Source organism: Merops nubicus, unplaced genomic scaffold (genome assembly GCF_000691845.1).
Source record: "Merops nubicus isolate BGI_N331 unplaced genomic scaffold, ASM69184v1 scaffold25061, whole genome shotgun sequence".
NCBI classification, from domain to species: domain Eukaryota; kingdom Metazoa; phylum Chordata; class Aves; order Coraciiformes; family Meropidae; genus Merops; species Merops nubicus.
In genome coordinates, this window is record NW_008590611.1 from 20,302 (window position 1) to 43,236 (window position 22,935).

General features: G+C 38.3%; 1 protein-coding gene across 1 annotated transcript in view; it reads right to left on the bottom strand.

The window, feature by feature from the left end:
* Window positions 1–294: 294 nt before the first annotated feature.
* Window positions 295–22,935, bottom strand: part of LOC103782261 (EGF-like repeat and discoidin I-like domain-containing protein 3) — a 29,005-nt gene continuing 6,364 nt past the window's right edge. Inside the window, exons 3-6 of the mRNA XM_008950017.1 lie at window positions 7,495–7,650; window positions 6,264–6,408; window positions 556–740; window positions 295–459 (exon numbers count right to left, since the gene is read on the bottom strand). Coding sequence (XP_008948265.1) covers window positions 295–459; window positions 556–740; window positions 6,264–6,408; window positions 7,495–7,650 — 651 coding nt within the window. The remainder of the gene's footprint in view (window positions 460–555; window positions 741–6,263; window positions 6,409–7,494; window positions 7,651–22,935) is intronic.

The window sequence follows — 22,935 nt, forward strand, 5'->3', positions numbered from 1 at the left end:
TAGGGGTGGTGGCTTTAAACTAGAATAGGGCAGATTCAGAATAGATATATGGAAGAAATTTTTTGCAGTGAGGATAGTGAGACACTAGCACAGGTTGCCCAGAGAGTGGTAGAAGCCCCACCACTGGAAACATTCAAGGCCAGGTTAGGTGAGGCTCTCAGCAACCTGACCTAGTTGAAGATGTCCTTGCTCACTGCAGAGGGGCTGGACTAGATGACTTTTTTAGGTCCCTTCCAACCCAAACCATTCCATCATTCTCTAGGATTCTATTTGTGTCCATCAACAAAGAAAAATTCATGACTTTTGGGCAACTCTGGAGTTTGGCAAAGGTTTCCCTAGGTGAAGGTTTCCCTGAGGAGGGCTTTCTGCAGCTGAGGTACCAAAGGCATGAAGATCTGTGTGGCCTTTCAAAGCTTCATCATCTACATGTGGCGAAGTTAGGATGGTTGCACCCAGAAACTGAAGAATAAGAATATTATCCTAAACCAGTAAACTGTCGCCATACCTAAAACACAAAGAAGATAATCACTTGGGAAAATGCATGTGAAATTTTACCTGCAACCACTGTGACTGGTCGTTGTGGCCAGAAGTCCAAGCATTAACTTTGCCTTGCTTGTCCAGACGGGCTTTCCTGGGCTCCCAAGCGAACATGTCCATGTTGAGTGTACGGAAAACACTGGAGGCAGTGATTTGGTAGTCTTGTATATGTCCTGATTTCATCCCCAGGGGTTCAGAGCAACCTGGAACAGCAAAATAAGATCTATGACACTACCCCCTTATCTCTGTAAGTGGTTCACGTTTTCTGTTATGGAAAACTAGCAATTCTTGAAGAAAAGCCTTTAATCAAATCTATTGTTGGAGGAACTTCCAAACAAATAACAGAAAAACAGACAATTCAAGGCACTTTATTTCAAGACTACCTTGGAATAATCGAAAACAAGATAGAGAAATCAACATAATTTATCCTGGCATAAATTTATGAAGGGAAACAAACAGAAAAGATTACTTTTGTCTCTTCTTATCTTGGTTTTATGTTCTTGTCCAGCAGCTTGCTATTGTTTCCCCTATTGAGTATGATTTTCTCATGCTTTTATGTCATGTGTTTTTTCCTGATGAGGAAACATTAATTTTTCTGAAAGCCACTGCTGAAGTAAAATGTTAACAAGCATTGAGCTCTTCTATACTTTTGAATTGCTTGACATCTAGCCAAAAACGTAGAAAGCCCAAACACCCACTGAAGGGAAAACTACAGAAACACAACTCTGAAGTCAGAGCCAGAATAGTAAGAGATAATTGCTTAGGACAAAATGAGAGCTAATGGTTTCTTTGTTTAAACCAGGTGGATGTTCAATGTCACTGAGTTATTTTGATTGCACAAAAGATAGATCTTGGTCTTCTCTGTTTGGTCCATAAAAAAATGATAATTAGTAAGTGATGCTGTGCTCTTCTGCCTTGCTGTTGTACACTGGGAACAGAGGATGTGGAAGGGGGGAGAAGCAAGTTGACAACAGAGAGACACTCTTCAATAACAGCACTGTAACAACAGTGCTGGAAGCCAAGTGAGGAAGATGAGCTGTACAGTTTTAATATTTAAAAAAATACAAAAAAAAGGCAAATGAAGTAGCTGAGATTGAGGGCTGCTAAGAGGTCAGGAAAGGTGGAGTTATGGCTAGGTGGAGTTACGTGCGATGGCTGAGGAAAAGGAGAAAGATGGAGATGGGAATATAAAAGGAAGTTGTTTTTACGTTTCCTTTCTGTCTCAGCTGTCAAAATCCTGCGTGTGTTCAGTTGTCCCCAAAATTTTCACTTCAGAAGTTCAGGAATCCTGCGCAGTTCATTAGCTGACTTGGCTCAGTTAAAGTGCCAACAATATTCTAACACTGACTGAGTGAGAGTGTGCCCAGGACCTAACACACAGGTTTTGGAAGTAGTTTGCCATCACTGTGGCTGCAGAGAGCCTTGTCTGTACGGATCCTTAGGAAGGCAGAGGCTTTCCAGCTGACACTCACAGCCCACACTGCGGAGCTGTTCCTATCAGCTAATCATGTGCCGAGTCACCAGCTGTGTTTCTCAAAGCACACATGTAAGTCCTGAAGGCTTTCCTGCTGGGACCACGACCGTACTCAGCTGGTGTCTATTGACAGAGCCAGAGCACTGTGTGGCCACCTAAGACACCCTCAAAGTTTGTATTTTGTTCTTCGCTTTATTTGAACTAGGTATCAAAGCTGGTTCTCTTTTTCTTAGAAGTCTATTTCTTCCACAGAATGTTTACCTAAAGACCTGATTCTTTTTTAGTCTCTTTGGTATTATTAGTAAAGACCTTTTGGTCAGATTCTACTTTGTGTTTTTCCTGTAGGTGTAACACACAGAATTAAATGGAATTATTAACGATTCAAATCAGGAAGATAAGACCTTTGTAGGGGATCTAACAGCAGGAGCAAATGCATATTACCAGAGACAAATAATACTAATACGCTGTTTAATGCAGTAACTACTGTATTTAAAATTTGAAATACTAGCATGTTTCATATTCAGTTAAAAAATAAACAAAACCCAGCATTATTCTGGGAAAAAAAGCCCAATCTTTCAGAACTGACACTTGGTGCATAAATGGAAATTGCACATCTCTGTCTATAGAATGTACTATCTAGTTCAGAACAAAACCAAAACAATTTTCCTAGGAATAGGAGGCAGAAATTGATAGCACAAAAGAGAAAGACTTTTTTTTTTGGCTTTACAGAAGGACTTTCCTTATTATTGAATTCTGAAGTATCACTCCAGGATCACAAGGGCTGTCAGTAGGAGTTTCATCTGAGGGATCTGAAGGAGGTTCCCGACACAGACACATGAGTTGTCAAAAACTGATTTTCAGTGCTGGTCCAATCCATCAAAAATAGTTCTATCTTTTCTGAGTATTATCATTGATTTATGAAACAGCAGATGTGGCTGCCTGTGTGCCTGTGCATGCGTGCATGCACTAATAGGATTTTACACTTGCCTTCCCTCTTCACTGCCCCAAAGGGAGGAGGAATACAGTTGTGCAAGGTAACAGAAGACAGCGAGGAGAGCAATGAGAACTAGAAGAGATAAACATGATGCACATGGGGAGCAGAATAGTGTCTCGGTGCTGTGTCACAGAGAGCAACAGCAGATCCAGCTCCCATGGCACCCTGCTGCAATGATGGAAGATAATGACTATTTATTTTGATAGGCAAGCTATAACCCAGAGCACAAAGGACAGAATCATCACAATTGTAGAAAACTTTGTGTCTGTAGATAGTCATCCCTCACAGAAGTGTATTTATAATGATGTTTCTGACTCCCTGGGACATCTCTTCACTGCACTGTATCTTCTTTTTTTGCTTTGCAATGTTCCTGCAAAAGGATTCTGTCTCCCTTCCTATTTTTACAACCTGTTAAAGTCAGAGAGAGTTGATATAGACATAGCTATCACCATGTTCAGTGGAGCACCTCAGGTCAAAATGTGTGAGATGCTTTGGATATCACCATCTATGAGAAATGATTTCTGATGACTCTGTATGTTTAAACCTATCTAGGTGCAAGTTTGTGGTTACTTCTTATTCAGTCTAGCTCAATGAAACAGGAGCAGTGCAATAATGAGGATGAGTATGTATTAGCATCTGAAAATTAAAAAAAAATCCACAGCAGGGTTATTCTCTGTTGAGTCTCCTAAGGGCACAATACTTTATTCTTCAGTCTGCATCCTGTACCATGTCCCTCATCTACCTCTTCCTTCAAGAAAGCTCAAATCCTTGTAGGAAATAGTAAATATCCAATGCAGTGGAGGCAAACCCACAACCAAATCTGCATGCAGAGGTCTACAAGCATCCTGTCTTGGTCCAGGATTCATGCAGTATTGGCAAATGCAGCACAGGTCAATTATTTGAGGGCAAAGGTGATTTTGTTTTGATTAATACTGTGATATTTTTAATTTCTGAAAATGAAGAGAGTTAAATTTTTTTTTCCTATTAATGAGCACAGAATTTCTTTCCAGATTAGATAGTTCTGAAGACAAAGGAGAGGAGAGGAATATAGTACTAAATGAAGATGTTACAAAGTCCCCTTGTGTGAGCATTTGTGTGAGTGGTACCTACAGGTAGTTATGATAGAGAACTAGTGACTAGAGAACAACATGCCAAAAAAGAGGAAAATCACATGCTTAGAAGAAACTCTGCGTCTTACAACAGTGGTTCATTTCTGGGGACCAGCACCCCTCTGCAAGAATTGACAGGACACCAAGAATTTGCTGAGCTGGTAGATAGCCACCAACATGTGCCAGCATCTACAAGGTATGAATGGGCTGGGTACAAGAAGGCAGAGCCCGATATATGCAGGGGTTTCAGAGTGTGAGTGAACTGCCTGAGTAACTGATTGTGTTCTGTGAAGTTATCTGTTTTTAAAAACAACAGCTTGATGCTACTGTGACTAACAGCTTAATGAATAAAGGCATTCCAATAAACAGTAGCTGTGATCTGTTTCTACCCCCACATCAATATTCTATGAAGGGAAGGGAATTTACAATACAGAGATGTGGGAAACACAAATAAGGCAGGAACACAAGGCCATGAAAATTCATGCCTAATTTATTGATGGTCAACTCCACCAGCATTGATCATGGTTTTCAATAAGATCTGACCATGGCAACGCCTTTTTGGTAACTAAAGCTATTTATGAGCCTAGAGCAGATTATATTGAACATTTTGTTGAAATTTGTCCTAAGAAATAATTAGTTTTTATGATGATCTGGTGTTGTGAGACAGTCTCCCTCCCTTCTGTAGTGACTCTCTTCTCTAGCACTATGACTTGACAGAGAATCCAGACCTCTCAAAGTGTCTTTCTGCCTAAGAAAGACCACCTGGAATTAGACGGAATTATTCTGTTGTTAGGTATAATTATACTCTACTTTCAGTAAGACTGAAATTGCTCTGCTGAGCCTTGGCTGCCTGGAGTTCTAAGAAATTATGACCTTGAAACTGTTAGTAGACCACTGAAATGAATTTCACTTCAGTAGCTTTCACAGTTCTTTGAGCAAAACAATTCCTGGTCATTCTGGCAAGGACTTACTTTAAATTGTGGTTCCAGAAATGGAAGACATAAAAAAAAAAAATCTAATAGACTAAAGCAGCTAGACAGAATTTTCTATTTACTCTCAAACCTATCTATATTGGAAAAGGGCTACAGTGAGATTAATGCATTAACTTTTCATTTCTGAATCTGGTTTTGATGCCACTAGAGAACTGAGAATTATTTAACTCCAGCTGTTTTGATATATCATTCCTGAACTGGATGACTATTGTTTGTACTGTAAGCAGGCAGCCACATAAAAATCATTCTTAAATGGATTCAGTGGAGTGCTCCCACTGGTAAAAGGTTGATCTCTTGAAAAAGATAAAAAATTTACATGCTTTACTGAATTTGTAAGGGAACATGGTTCTTGCAGAGAGTGGCCAGAGGTCAGGCCTTACATTTATTAGCTATAACTTCTGCTACTGTGAACCTTAAGAAGGTTTAAATTGGCTCCACTTGTTCATTTACTCTTCGCTATGAGACACAATCCCTGCTTTTGCTAGAAAGCCACAAAACAAATCTAAACTGAAATCTTGACTAAAGCAGTCCAGCAAAATGTATCTTACTGCACTCTGAGTGGTCCTTGACGGCACCTGAAGCACCCTTGTCCTTCTGAGGAGGTCACAGCACATTGGTGTGGTCACCCAGCAGCCAGGAGAAATGACTCACATCAACTTTGATGGCTGCTGTGCAGCACTGCACAAACAGCTTTGGCTCTCAGAAAATGTTTTAACTGCTTAGTTTAGCCTGTGCTGAGTAACTGTGAGTCAAGAGACTCTCTGTCTCATGGTCTGCTTAGTAGGTAAAAATAAGGGTCCTGATAGCTGCTGACACCTATTAAAACTGCTACAAATGAACTTTATAGGTTGCATGTAATTGGAGGACAACGAGCACAGAAAAATTTTACAAAGTGTTATTAGGTTGCTACCTTACTACTATTACTGCCCTATTGCAAACAACAATTGTCACTTATATCATTTATGTACGTGTTGCTGCTAATATATTGTACATGAAAAGAGATAAGTACATGAAAAAGAGATAAGTAACTGTCTGGATAAACTCTACCATGCCAACTGCCTTTCACCAGGAATAAGCTCCTCGTGGTTTAGACCTTGGGCACAGAAATATGCTGCTTGATGGTTGACTTCTGAGGGGTACAAGTGCAGGAAACCCACCTGACAGTTCACAGCCAAGGAGTTCCATTCTCAACGTGCAGTGTCTCCTGCACACCTGAGGATACAGCCGTATGTACTGTGACTTAATTGGAGGGGTGAAGGAGTTAGCATACGGGGTGTTGTTGTCCACGTTCCCACGAAACACCTACGATAAAACAAGATACTCATAAAAATGTGCCACGACTATTGCTGGAGGTTCAGTTCACTTCCGTATCTCAAAAATATCTGCGTTGCTCTACTGAGTGTCCCAGCACTTTTCTCTGCAAGCTTGTCCCAAACAGAGGCTGTCTTATCATTTCCATTGCCCAACATGCAAGCTCCTAAGCAAAGCACACTGCCATTGACTCCCATCGACACGTGTTTGCCACCTGCGCTGAATCGGGGCCGCTATCTTGTCACTCTTAGAAGCTGAAACAACCAATGCAACTAAATTAGGTCTTTTCTAATTAGTGTATTAAATAGTCCCAATTCAATTTAGCTTGCAATTATTTATGCTGATTGACATTTATTTTTTCACTCTACTTCAAGAACCTGATCCAACTCCCACTGAAGTGCACTGTAACCTCCCATTGATAGCTGAGGGAGCTGAATTAAACCTACAAGCATTCTTCTATTCACTCCTCACTCTAACCAGATATGGTTGCATTTTGTTTTCTCCCCTCATTATATACATCTTCACGCAGCATTTTAATTTCCTAATGGGGAAATTATGCCTGATGCTGCAAAGTGCCTTAGTTCTATCTTTACTTACACAGTAAAGGGATTTTTGCTGCTTTGTATGCACAACTCTATAAAAAATGTGGTAACTATGGACTGCAAACACACACTTCCCACTGGATGATACTGTTTGTGTAGTACAAAGATTAGCATTGATGAATGGGTTCTACTCTTCTAAGGGTTAACACTAATCTGTTAATGTAATAAAACTAAATTCTAAACAAAGTAATGAGTAATTACTGGTAAACTAATTAAAATGAAAATCAGTTAAGTGTAATAAACAGGATTATTCTAGCCTTGGGACATACTGTTTATACAACCATCAATTAAAGTATAAGAAATTCTTAGCAGACAGAAAGTGCAAATTTATTCTTTTTTTTTTTTTTTCAGAGAAAAATAATAATAAGGCAACCTATGTCATACTGTTAGGCAGCTATGCTTAGTTACTAGAGATACCTCATTCTCCTGAAGGCAAGTAAACCATAAAATATATTCATATACAGATCAGTCTTACCATATCTTCGTTTGTGCCTTTCACTTTGTACATTGTCCAAGACTTCCCATCATTACTGTAGGCAATTTTGTAAGATTTTACATATTCTGGACTTCCAATCCTCTTGGCACCTTGAGTTATGACCCCAGTCACTCGCATCTTCTTCTGCAAGTTTATCTGAAATAATAGTATAATATTATCACTAACCACCTGAGGGACACCATCTTGATTTCTTGCATTCCTTGTGGTTTTCTTTAATGACAGAAAGGGAAAAACATAGCTGTATCATTCAAATTACTGTCTTGCATTAATTCCTTTTATCTTTCATTCATTTCATGTATGTGTGCACATAAATAAATGAAAAAACATTAAACCAAAAGGCTATAGTATAGTTACACCTTCTGGTGTATGTTTACACACATAAATATTATTGATATATAAGATATGATTGGCATATTACTGCCATATAGAATATTACCAGTATATAGACTTACTGCTATCTATTTCCTTCCTGAGACAGAAATGCAACAGTACAATGATTTACCAAAGGCTGAATCTTCTGTTATATCAGAAGCCAATTTGCAATCCCATACAGAAAAGCCTAAGTTAAATTCAGGCTGAATTTCTTTGTGAAAGTAAAAATACAGGAATGTTCTGTAAAGCCAACAGATATACCTTTCCCTGATCCTCACCGAAAATTCATATCTATATAAAGATCTTTGTTGAAATGCTAATCCCAAAACAGTCAATAGCAAAATATCAATGGCTATCAATGGATATGAACACTCTGTGTGTACTTCCTGAGTTGACCTTAGCACCCTGAAGTACAAAGTGAAGAAGTATGGAGAGTTCAACAACATTCAGACAACCTTAATTTGGCTTCTTTATCCATCTAGGATATAGCAAAGCCAACAATATTCTCACAAAATTCAGACTGGGATATTCAAATCAAACAATGCCACCAATGTCAGCCTCGTCCCTGCAATGAGCTGTCATGCTGTGAGAATGGTGTGAAGTTGCAGGCAGATGTGTGACAGAAGGAGAGGAATGGAAATACTAAGAGTAAACAACAGAGACAATGTAAATAACACATTAAACTACATTAGCACTTATGTCCTCCAAATGAATCTTATCTCTGCTCCCCAGTTATTGGAGCTGACTGTCACAAACCTTACTGTTTGGGATAGGAGCCCCAGTACTGGAATATGGGGAGTCAGAGACAGATCAGGTATCTGCTGTCCAAATATTCTAACATCTTTATTATTTACAGCGTGCTATCAACATTTTCTCTCGCTTGCTAATGTAATTTAGCTTCTATTAAGGATGTCAGTTGATCTAACTTCACTGTTTCAGCATCATACTGTGTACACAATGGGAAATGGAGAAAGACAGAATTTTACTGCTGTTTTTGTGGAAGTCTAGCTACTTCTCTAGCTATTTAACTGAAATGTTTGGCTTCTGGTGTTTATATTCTTGAGGAAAAAAATAAAATTCAGTGTAGTTTTACCATAGTTCTCCCCATAAAAAATTAATAAACACTCATACAACTTTAGAATAACAATGGGTACTTTAGAGATTGAGACCCATTGAGACAGGAGAAACTACCTATAAAATATCAGGATTTTTTACAGAATATTTTCCACATATACTAGGAAAACTCAGGAACTTTGCTGTTGTGATGAGGAGAATGGACTCAAATCAGGAATTTATACAGGTATAAATTAGAAGAGATTCAGGCCCTTTTTAAAGTCTTAGGAAAACATTTTACCCCATTCCAAGTCTCACAGGGAAAAACAAGACACATTATATTTGTAATAGGAGACTACTATTATCTCCCTAACTACATTTAAAAATTTAAAAATGTAGCTAAGATAGAACAGCAAACAGTTAGACATAAAGGTTTCTGGAACTCTTTTGTGCAGATTTCATGCTCTGTAGGGAATTTAATGAACAGGCAAATAAAACAATTTTTCATATATTTATGGAATCATTAATAATTAAGTGAACACCATCTTCAAAACAAATTAGAAAGCACAGTCAAACAGGAACTAGACACTGGTTAGTTGCCTTTTGCATATACTCACTAGTAGTACCTTCAAATTTCACTGTCAGGGAAAAGGAAGATATAAAGCAACATCAACTAAAATTTATTTGATCCAGTTATACATACAGCTATTTTTTCTCAGCTTCACTCCAAGTCATTCACATTTTCCTTTCCCAAATAATAAACTCAGGTAAATTTTCTGGATGAAAATTTATGTGGATTTTTTTTTCTCTGTTTACCCAGAAGTACCTTCAAATTTCACTGTCAGGGAAAAGGAAGATATAAAGCAACATCAACTAAAATTTATTTGATCCAGTTATACATACAGCTATTTTTTCTCAGCTTCACTCCAAGTCATTCACATTTTCCTTTCCCAAATAATAAACTCAGGTAAATTTTCTGGATGAAAATTTATGTGGATTTTTTTTTCTCTGTTTACCCAGAAAGAGATGTTGTATTCCCACTGTGGCTCCTTTCTATGCCCTAGCCTCCATCTCTAATGCACAACAAATCAACCATTGCACGTCAAGAAGCAAAACAATGACAAAAAACCTACCCAAAGGTAATCCATCAAAGAGTTTAATACTATAGTTGAAACTCAAACTTGAAAAAAAGAAAACCCCTGCTGAATGAAGGGAAGATTTGGTCAGATAATCATAAAACTAAAACAAAGACTGTTTAATTATTAAATACTCATTTACTATAGATATTTCTTGTGTTCTTTGAGTTTCAGGAGGTAAAAAGCCTGCCTTTTTTCTGCTATATAACAGCCAGCTCTCTACCTTTATCTGGATATCTATACATATAAGCAATACAATTTTATTTATTTATTTGCTTTAACAGAATCTTCCCATTCAGAGGATTTCTTGATCAGCATCTGTACTCTGAGTCACAAACTGAGCTTTGGCTTTAAGTAGTACTGAATATTGAAATAAAACCAGGATACTGTGTTTTGCAGTTTGGTTTACATGTTCTGTCAGTGTTTGCAGGAAAATCCCAATGAAGGAGGGGAAATGGCTTTCAAATCCCTGCAGCTTGCCTAGATACAGAGTCCCCACGGGGCTTACGTCATGCCTGTGGTAACTCCTTTCAGTGCATATGGGTACAGCAGGAACTAATTGGCCCTTTTGTGTCTCGGTTCTTTTATGTGTTTTAAATTTTTCAAGTCCGAGTTCAGCAAAACTCAAACTATTACAACTGTGCAATGACTATGACGAAGCAGGTGCTGGAATCTTTCTTACTTAATGTGTTTCAGTAGGAAGCAAAGTTCCCCTTGTGAAATGTGAACTATGTCTTTTAGCACTAAAAGCATTTTCAAAGTTTTTTTTTTTTTTATGGCAATTGTGAAGAAAAACAACTTAGGAAGCTCTGCTTTGTGGATTCATATTTAGGACAGAATATCATACATTCTAATCACATGGGTGATGGTGTTTTAAAACAAACAGGTGAAAGTCACCAAGATAAGAACAACAGTTTAACACATCTTTTAAAAAGAGTAATAGCTTATTAAGTTATAAAACATCGCTTATCGTTACCTAGATTAACTGGAAAAAAATCAAGGGCGATAACAGATCAATAGTATTTTGAGGGATTTAGTCCAGTAATATGGGTGTTAATGCATGGGAAAGACTGTAAGAAGATACTTGCATAGAAATTTGAGGAAAGTACTTAAAGTGGGGGGGGGAAAAAAAAAAAAAGAAAAAAAATTGATCAGTTCTACTAATTAAATTTAAGGTTATTTTGAGAATAACATATTCAGACATGACAGTCAGCCCCTGTCCACGGAGCTGCATTCAGACCCAGCAACTTCCATGGGACCTAAATTTACCCAAACTACGTCAGGGATTTGACTGTGATGTTCTCAAGCAGACCTGAGGATGCCCATGGCCTTACATCCACATGAAGTATTTTATGAAACCTGTGTAAGGTGCTGTTTAACATCTCCAGGTAACGTAATCTGCCTCAAACAGCTTCTGCATTTCAATGAGCAAGTTTTGTGGGGTTAGAATAAATGATGAACCACTCATGTGAAACTACATGTAAAAGAAATCCAGCAGCCTGACATTAATTCATTTAAATCCCATGCTACAAAGGATAGATTATGTCTACATAATATATGGTGGATTATGTAATGTTACCGTGCTGATATTGAGAAAAGCTCAGCTAGAGCTCAGGCATGGCAGTCAACTTGAGTTAATGCACAGTGCTGAGGGACAAGGTGTGATACCTCAGAGTGAGTGCTGTACACACTGTCAACATCTGGACTTGCATTGCATCACTCAGTGCCTTCTATGCTATGTCATACAGCCAAAACTAAGTAGAGAGAAAATCACATAAGGCATACTCCCTCGAGTGCAGTGTATGATCAAGAGCTGGGGAATAAAATCAACTCTATCAGTTCCCAGTGGTCCTTGAAATGCCTTTTAACCTTGTTCCTTTCAACTGCCACAATCATCCTGACTCCGTGATTAGATCACTGTTACCTTCACAGCGGGTTACAGAGTCATGGCCTCCTTCAACAGAAAGGGACAAACTAACCAGCATGTCATGTTCAGTGTTCTTCCGGCACTGTTTCTGTAAGAGTAATTATCTACTAAACATTTTTCACTGGTGTACCAATTTTTTTGACTGCAGTGAATCACACAAATCTGGTTTAGGATGCTAAATCGTTCAGTTGTCTACACTGATGTAGAACAGCCAGTCAAGATTTTACTGGAACTTGAAAAAATTTTGTACCAGAAAGGAAATAAAACAAATTAATAGGAGTATTTTCCCAAGAGAAAGTGGCAATATGAATGAGGTAATTTTATGAATTCCTACAGATTGTACAGTGTATCATTTTCAAAGGCAATTCAGAGCCAGTCCTGAAAATCTGCACAGTGTGTGTAACTTCACTTTAGGTGCAAGTAAATGTAGGGCCACAACACTGGAGAAAACTGCTTCATGGTTGTTTTCCATAAACAGATCAAAGGGCTCTACAAAACCAAGACCACAAATAACTTCCCAGAGTCCTTTAACAAACCTTAAAATTGTAGAAACTTATTAAATTCAGAGCCATGATATGTCAATGTAACAGAACAGCAGAGACTAGGGACCACACCACTGGAATAAGTTCATATTCCTCCTCACTTAGTTTGTGATCAAATTGTGTGTGAGGAAGGTGTGTACTCAACTAAAAGGATTAAAAAAAATCCTGTCTCATCTTCATTATTGCATGCAGGAGAGGAGAGGAGGAAAAGGATGAGGAGACTGAGTGACTTTCAGAAGACACCATATGTGATGCTCCTGGCCAGAATACATAACCATATTCCCCTCATTTATTGTTGCACCATTAGCAGTAACACCACTAACATTTCATACAAAACAGGTTTGTCTAGAGTATATCTTAAGAAAAAGCTTCCAAGAAATGCTCAGATGAAAGCAATCAAGAAACACTGGGTCTTTGAGACTCTAAATGTAGCTTTAAACGTGCCTTCATTCATGAACAGAAATGCAGTTTATGGAGAACTATGGCATTCACCTGTTTCACTTATGACATACTATTGCTATAAATAATTCTTCATCTTTTCTATGGCAAAATATATTAATCTTTACCAATGCTCACTATTAGTTCTCTTACTCACACGAATATGGTTGAATAAGGGATTGAGGTTACACTGGCATTTAAAGATCTGTTACAGCAACCTTTCGCATCTGCTTTCATCAGTTTTTGAAGGATTGAAATTTAATTTTTTGGTCTTTGCTTTTGAAGTCATAATTCTGATAAAGCTAGATAGAAAGCACCCACAGAAACATTTTCTGATGAAAAATAGAACACTTGCCAGTGGAAATGTTTGTACTAAACTCAGCAAAGGAATAACCTGACATGATTTCCTCAATACTGAGAAATTTACTGAGCCTGAAACCTCCCTCCCGTGTTTCTTTTCAGGTTTCCAAGCACTAGAGGACTTGACTATGACTGAACATTGCTGTTTCACCCTGATGTCACGTCAAGAGCAAGGGGCTGCAGAGGAGGACTCAGCATGTGATGAGGTGAAGGAAGGTTGGAGGGGGTCAGCTACTCTTATCTTCCCCGTTGCAAAGCATTACTGGCACCTGGATGTAAGGTGCTCATGTATCTTGTCTGTCTGTGGCTTTTTGTTACTCTCCTAATCAGCACTGTCAGCAGAGCTTCTCCTGATTTAGTTGAGGGCATTAATGCAGACAGCACAGTAGCAGTGATATGTGTTTTAACCAGCATCCAGATTAGGTTACGCAGTGATTTATCCATGGTAGCACTCCAGCTGTTACTGCTGTTTTGGAAGGGGGGTTATTACATGGAGAAAAGCCAACATGACTTATCTTATAATTGTGACAGTCTAAGAGAACTAATACTGCCATTTGCTACAGGTTTGCACATTACAAATAATAATTCCTATCATGATTATGGGATTTTACTTGCAGACGAACCAGTTAAATACTCAGTTATTTCTGATCCCAAGCCCTTTTTTGTTTTGTTTGAATGGATAGAGATCCAGCAAAATTTCTTCACAACTTGACTGTGAAATCCTCTGCAAACTCGTCTTCCCAATAATGCTTTTTCCAAAATGCCTTGTCAATCTATCATAGCTTATGGTAACAACAAACATTTATCAGGTCTTCCCTGTACTGACTTACACCTTAGACCCGGCCAAACACCTAACAGCAAATCATCACCTTTGCTATCTTCAAGAAGACTATTTGCACACCTTAAGTTAGTCATACTGAATCAGAGACACAGATTTGCCCCCTAATTTAAAATGTCTTTCTGTGAAAATATCAGAATATACGTTAAACCTCACCTGTACAGAAAACTTAAATACAGGATTTTTTTTAGCTCATGCAATGCTTATGCATTATATTACCAAAAAGCACTCACTTAATCTGACTTTTGTTGAGAACTTTCACTTTATGCCTCACAGAATTAACATAATTAGACAGGCTAAAAACTTGCTTGGTCTGTTTCTTCTTCTTCTTAAATCATTATTTTAGTCCCAAAGGTTGTTCTTATAAATGCCATTAACTGGATGATATGAATTATTCAAATTCTGGCATGTTTAGACTTTAATCTCAAGAAGACATCCGTAATCAATCTCACATTGTTCAGAGGTTTGTGGCCCTGTAAAATTTCATCTCGTTTACAAAGTATTGATTAAATGGGTATTAACTACCTGCAATTTAAGGCTAGCTAAAAAAACACTAAGGACTTTTATTACTGTTATTAATTCCTTCATATTGTTTGAACTTAAGAATACTCTTCCTGTCTTTGGCATGCTAATGTGTCCCAGAAAGAACTTCCACAAAATGTCTAGAATACTTCTCAAAGTATCAATCAAAGCGTATGTAAATAAAAATGTCAGAGAAAATATCTATATGTACTTGTAAAATACCTTTGATCAGTAACTCACAGAGGTTAGAAAATAGGATGTTAGACTCAGGTCACAGAAACAAACACTCCCTTTTCTTTTAATCTTACATGAAAACCCTCTCCTTTAGGGAAAAGAAGTAAATTCAAAAGGTACAATATTAAAATGACCATGAAATTATACTCGGGAAAAATTCTCAATGTGCCCTTTGCAAACATCAGAGGTACTTTTTACTGCATCCTTTCCATGTGTTTTTAAGGCAGTTTGGGCAATGCACTCTGGTAAGAACTCTGGTAATAAATATGATGTGCCCTCACGCTTGACAAGAGCAACTGGGAAGGATTCCCATTCTCACTTGGGCTTTGTCTATATCCTATGTATCTTCTCAGACAAAAAGATTTTAAGTAAGAAGGAAATGTGCTAAAAATTGCCAAGTCTGGTGCCCAGATGAAGAATCCTCTTCAAATGAACACATCCTCTGAAAGCTGGGAGCTAAAGCAAAGACTGAAATAGCAGGGAACACTCAGGAGATCAGACTTCCCTGGCACTAGGAGATCCCTGCTGGGGTTTTGTGACCATTCCCAGCTTATCTTAACACACTGGGAAGATAACATAGCTGGCTCTATGCTGCCTCTCATGCTGACCATACCATCCTTTCGCTCTTCTCATACATCTGAAAGTACCTCATCTAGTTAAAGCAGAATCTTTTTAGTTGTCAGTTTTCAGGGGACCCAAAGCCCATTGAAGTTCCAGCTGCAACCTGGATTTCTGACTGATCTGGCAATGCTGCTCATAATTAAGGCATCTCTTAGACTGTGTTCATGTTGTGACAAAATTTGTGGTAGAAAGAGAAATGGGAAAACAGGAGTACATGAAAGAAATCCATCTTCCCACATATTGTCATCTCTGAGAATAATGTGTTAGTTGCTATGACAATGTTTATTTAGAGACCAAGTTTTTAGGAGGCACAAGTGGAGTAAAGAGGTTGGTTAGTAAGCACACAGGGGACAGATGGCTTTGTGACTGCTGAAAACACTATGCCACTCAAATGATTTCTCCACCCACAGATGCTATTACAGAAAATGAAAATTTGGCTGAATTGATTAATCCCACCTGAATCTTAAGAAATTGGCTGAATATTAGTTGAATCATAACACACATACTCTTATTTTTCACTACCTCTTAAGAATCAACAATCAAAAAAGTTGATATATAAACAAAAAAGTTACCCTTCAGTGAGACTTTTTAATCATGTTAACTAACTCTGCATTTTTTCCTCTGAATACGTTTTCCTTCTACAAAACATTGCAGGCAATAGATTAGATTAAAAACATTGAATATTGCTTGGTTTTGTGACAGACAAAGAAAAAAACCTCAAAATCTGAAAAGTCTCATTGAAAGACTCAAGTCTTGAAAAAGGTCTTTTTATCTTCACCACTCATGGAATACAAAGGTTATAAGAGTGCAAGAGCAAAATGCACTCCTGTTTTTTAGTCCACAGAATTGATATTCAGCTGGAATTAGAAGATCTTTGAGATGACAAGCACACATCATCATTTCCAGAGGAGGTCAAGGAGTATGAGTTTACTTCAGCTCCTGTTTTCTGCTGTAGTACCATGGTGCTGGTGACTTCCTGTACTTTCAACAGTCTCTATAGAACAGTGAGATTTCTCCACCAGCTGTATAATCACAGAGAAACATGGAGCTGCAGCCAGGGACCACCCGCTTGCTTCTCCACAGCTAGAGCTGTACCAAGCTTTGCCTATTTCCCCCCTCTGTGCTTCTGTGATCTACCTACACATCCATGGACTCAGCATATAAGTACAGCTCTGGGGCCATTGACACGGAGGTGAGTGTATATACACGACTCTGTACCACACACACACACACACAAATTTTAATATATTAGCATGTAATTTTACTTTTTCTTAAATTTGTTTCCTGAGCCTTTGCTGTAATGATGAAACCTGAAACAGTTTTTCTCCTAGAATTCAAGCCTAGCAGAAGAGTAATTAATATAAGTAATATAAATAATAAGTGAGGACGATTTGCTTTGCCCATTTTGAAAGTGATTGTTTACAACACAAAACAAGACTTGTTCGACTATCACACATAAGCAGAGCATTGTCTTCCAGATTTAGAGGCTGTCCTCCCCACAGGAGGACTATGATGCCCACACATCACTCCATTACAGCTGGTGAGAAACACAACGGCGCTGGGGCATCTCCACATGCAACTTCTTATGGATGCAAGAAACCAGACGGACACACATTTTGTTCATTTTAGTGTGTCACCACTTGCTTGTTTGATTACTTTTAATATCAGGATGGTAAATGTGAAAATTCATTAAGTCAAAATAGACGGTGTTACAGATGCATGAAACAATGTGTTTAAAAGTACTGTCACATCAGTGGTTCAGCCATATTAGATGGAGTCATTAAGGAAAGCTGGCACGCAGGCTGACAGAGCATGTTATGGATAGTGTTCATAACAAGCATCAAGTTTCAGTTGCCATGGGGATGCTAATTCTGAACTGACTGCATTTATGTGTCTGTAACCTCTGTCAAAAGTTGTCTGAATACTTCTGTGCGTGGGTGTTTTTGCGTACAAAGAATGAAACGAGGAGATAGAAGATGGTACCAAGTAGATACCAGGATATGGGACACAAGGGAGTACCTGGATGAAAATACTGAGAAATGGGCTCCCAGTCCTTCTGTCTTCCTTTCTGTTCTGAGTACATGAATTTTATTTTTAGTCTGTAAGCTAAATGTGTAGATGCTGAGGAAGATATGCAGCTAGCAGATACTGGTATTGAGTTCAGTGAACCTATGACTTTGACTAGCTGAAGAACTCTGCTAGGAGAGAATCTGGAGGCTCCTGGCTAGGAATCTGAATATCCTTTTAGTTCAAAGGTCCTAGGTGGGATAGTTTTTGAGAGAATTCAACTGCGCTTTCGTTATTAGTTTCTGTTCTCCTTTTACAAGGACTTTCAGGTAATTACTGCCACTCATCAATATTCCTCAAGAAAATCCTCCTGTGAAATTTAGTCCAATTTTGGAGCATTGACAAAAAATGCAGAGCTTTAATAGTGTTTTTTCAGCATTTAACTTTGCAGATTAAGTCTTTCTATATGGTTTGAATCACCTTACATGATGACTCTAAGACTGTATTTCCTAAGGTTCACTTGGCCACATTATACCAAGCTGAGAGCTATATTAAGTGATATTAAATATTTAATCTATGATGACAGGTATTTTTGGAAACTGATACAACAGCACTCATGAATGAGGAAATGAACTTTGACAAAATGAACGGTTTGACAGATGGTAGTTTGCTTAGAGCTCTTACTAACAGATGTTTGAATGAATGTTCTGCAAGACCTCTGTGTATTTTGGGTTTTATCATTTTATTAGCAAATAGCTATCACCTGGTGTATACTTGCTCTTTGGAAGTTCTTGCTGTGGAAGCTGCTAATTTTTTTCCATTTTTTTTTTTTTTTTTTGAGAAAAAACTCAACAGTTTATTGATTCTTGCCTGAGAATGATAATAGTGGAACATAGAAAGCCTTTATTCTAAGTACATTTTTTTGTGTGTGACAACAATTTTGATTAGGCTTGTGAGATTCGCAGACACACAATTAACTATGCCAATATTAAGGACTGCAAGCCCCAAAAATGTGAAGCTGAGCACCAGAGGTGGGATTGAAACCACAGGTAATGTGTGAGAAGTGTCTGTAAAAAAAAAAAATTAGGCCACAAATAAGATACATTCTGCCCAGCAGAAACACTATTCCAATATATTTAGACTTAAAAGAAAAGGATTCTCTGTAATCACTGAATAAAGCATCAACATGGAGCAGAAACTACAAATTAGATACTCTCAAACAAGTATCCTAATCACTGTGCTGCACAATTCTTGTCTTACCTTGGTGATTTTTAGACTATCTTAGTGTAAACATCACATCGAAGAACACATCAGTACACTAATTAATCCTCAGGTATGTTTTTAGTGAACAGTGTGTATGGATAACACTTAAGGAAGATGCTCCTGCTCTGTTTTCTCTGGATGAACATTGCCATCACCCGTGCAGCACCCTGAATCTCTGCACACCCTCTAAGCCACTGGACATTTCCATGCATTTCATGGGGAGTCCAATGTATTGGTCCCTAATCAATCACTCTGATTTTTGCTGTGGGAACAAGCTCTACAGGAACTACATTTTTGTGGCTCTAATTGTATGTCGTTGACTGTAAAATTCTAAATTACACAGGGCCATGGGAAAAATTTTACCTTTTCCATCAAACTGCTGTATCTCAAAACATGGAGTTTCATCTGAACTTTAGAATATAGTTTCAGAAAACGTTTAGGGAAGAAATCAGAGAAATGCTAGAATTAGAGTGCTCTTTTCATACATTCTAAATAAGACTTCTACTTTTCCGATTTTGAAATCACATTTTACATTCAAAAATCGACCCCAAAAAAAGAATAAAAATGTGAAATAGAGCTGGAAAGGGATTAATTATTTGGAGAGGAAAATACCCCACACTAAATATTTTGGATATTTTTGTATGCAATAAAAACTAGGGGAAAAAGCTAACTACCTGAACCAATTTTAGTTTCCCTTTTAGATTCTGAAACCAAACTGAGCAGTCCAGCTCTTTTGTAAATGAATCCCCCTTCTCCTTCTCAGACTGATAAAATTCAATATTTGAATATTTTATTTAAAAAACAACTGGTTATCATACTGATGTCTTTAGAGAAATAGTTCCTGCTCTTTTAATGAGGGATAACAAAATAGCTTTTTATTTATCTATTTAATAACTTACATCTATATATAACAGTCTCTTAAAAAAACCCAAGCACTTAAAAAGGAAGTGGTAGTCTCTTGTATCATCAGGCATCTTCACAACCACACTCAGGAGATGAGCAGAAATTAAGGGATCTCTTGTTCTCAGGTGTGATAGCTCAGTCATGGTGCAACAGCAGCAATTCATGGAATCACAGACTCACAGAATGGATTGGGTTGGAAGGGACCTCTGGAGATCATCTAGTCCAACAACCCCTGCTAACCCAGGTTTGCTGACATCAGGTTGCACAGGAACACATCCAGGTGGGAAGGAGACTCCACAAGCTCTCTGGGCAGCCTGTTCTAGGGCTCCGGCACCCTCACAGCAACGAGGTTTTTCCTTATGTTTAGGTAGAACTCCCTGTGTTCTAATTTGTGCCTGTTGCCCCTTGTCCTGCTGCTAGACATAACTGAAAATAGACTGGCCCCATCCTCTTGGCACCTGCCCTTTAGATACTGGTCAGCACTGATAGGATCCCCTCTCAGTCTTTTCTTCTCCAGGATAAAGAGAGTCAGGTCTCTCAGCCTTTCCTCATCAGGGAGGTGCTCCAGGCCCCCCATCATCTTTGTAGCCCTCCACTGAGACTCTCTTCAGTAGTTTCTTGTCTGTCATGAACTGAAGAGCTCAGGACTGGACACAGCACTCCAGAGGTGGCCTCATCAGGGCAGAATAGGAGGGAAGGAGAACCTCCCTCAACCTGCTGGTCACACTTTTTTTCATGCACCCTAGGACGCCAACGGCCTTCTTGGGAGAGGGCCACACTTGCTGACTCATGGGGAACTTGCTCTCAGCCAGGATCAGGAAATCAAATTTATACCATCCTTTTCTTAATCAAAACTTTCCTTGACTCCTCCTGACTCGAAACATCATCTTTTCAACTTTGCTGTTGTACCAGTCTTGGCCGTGTAGTGCTTCCTATCAGGCTCCACTGCACACACAGATTTTTTCTGTGTATCCTTAAATCTGATATTTTTACCCCATACCTCTTCTATGCCTTTAGGCATCTTCCTACTTTGTTCTAAGACTACCATGTATTATTGAAGTTGATATTCCTAGGACTCCCTGGCACACTGACCACTCAACCCAGCCCAGCCTGCCCTGCAATGCAGTGGCAGGAACCACTGAAGCTCTGCTGTGAGCTTGGTCTCCACACCAGGCTCCTTCATGCAGGTGGCTTTACTGCTCTGAAGCAAATTAACATTAAGGAAAGTTCATCTGTCGACCAAGAAGCCAATGCACTGGTGTTATCTGTGGAACAAAAAGATGATACCTGCTCCAGACGACTAAGGAAGCAAGATTATCACCTTATAGGACAATATTCACCCACCCTGCTCTCTCATCCTTGACCATGGTTCCTCCAAACACATTGTCCTTCCAAAGCCACTCACACACCTTAAATGCATGATTTAAGATTTTGGTACTGTAGGCCAATCCTTAGATTGCTAGTTATACCAAATTATTCTATCTTGTCTTAGAGTATTTTTCATAACATTTCAGTTTAAGCATTTTTGGCATATCCACCATGGCTGATCTTTGTCTATTGTGGGGGTAATAACTGCAGTGATCTAAAAAAGGATAATATATTATAGAAGAAAAAGGGAAAACAATCACGAACAGGGGAAAATGACATAAGAAATATTAGGCTTAGGTGATGAAATTCAGAGAGAAGAAGAAATTTAAGGGTATAGGCATGAGTCTCTAGAAAACACTCCAGAGGAGTAACATTTTGAAGGTCCTGCCAGCAGGTTGTGTTAAAGATTAGCAATTATTATGACTTTGGATATGGTAGGGAGATAACAGAAACAACAATCCTGCCCATGGTCATCTCGATTTTGATCCATATTGCCTTGACAAAATATATATATGAACAGAAAAAAATACAGGTATCTGCAAGGAAGGAGTAGGGATGAACACAGAATAAAAAGAAACAACTTATTTAAAGTCATAAACACAAAAGGACAAAAAGGAAAAGAGAAAATTTTTTTATCTCTTAAAAAAAGAGTTTTGGCAAAAAGGATTTGTTGCTAAAACATGCAAAGTGACCGTTTTGGTTGTATCACAGGAACAGTTAATTAAATATAGAATTGTGGGAATTTTTCTCATTGTTTTTGGAAACAGTAAAAGTTAGTGTCACTAACAAAGTGGTAAACAGTATATACAGGTGCTATTTTGTCAACGTATGAGTAGAATCAGAGGTCAGCAGAACTTTACAAGGCAGATATGACTTACTCTGACTTTAATTTGCTTTCAAAAACATAGTCGCTGACCCTTTAAATCACCAGCCAATTACAAGCATTGTAGCGCCATTACTAATTACATGCTGAGAGTGTAAATTTAAAATGGCAATTTCAATTTTCAGTTCATTGGGAGAATGCAGGAAAATGAAATTGCATACTAATTAGTTCATGTGTGTCAGACACCTGAAAGATTAGAGAAAAAGACTCTGCACTCATTACAAGTGAGTTATAAGCAAAGCACTCAAACCTTGCATTTGCCAAGCTGCATATAAATAAAGAAATTAAATGACAAAGAAAATTGATAATGATGGAACAAGGCAAAAATAGCTACAGGCCTGCACATAATTATACTTTGGGGGACTTTGCCCATTATACACAGCTTCTTTTAGAATTTATCTAGCATTAGAATCTATAAGAGGGTAACAAGCTACTGCTTCAGGTTCACTGCACTAAATGTTAATTTACATTTCCTAAATATGGAATTTCTGGTTTTATAACTTTCCACTTAATCTCTGCTAAACATCCACACTGTTTTTCAGGAGCCACCTTCTGGACTAGCTGCTCTGTCACTCAGACCAAGATGGAAAAGGTCCCACATGCAGTCCCCTCAAATTAGGATTGGGAACAAACTGGTGACACGATAAAGTAAAAACTCAGAGTAGGTTGTTCTCTAGAGATGCTGCAGAGGACCAGAAGGATGGTAGCCAGAAAGGCAGCACAAGTGAGAGTGGGCTGACTTTTTTTTAGCCTTCCACAAATGCTTACAAAGTATCTCCCTGGCCATTACGGAAACTGTGCAAAACCAAAGATTTCTGCTTCTCCTTTTTTCTCTACAGAAACTATTCACCCATGTAAGGGTCAGGCACTGTCTGCATCTTAGAGTGTATTTCACGCTTGAAGAAAAGACAGTGCTCTGATGTAAAGAACTAATACACAGTGTATGAAGTGTG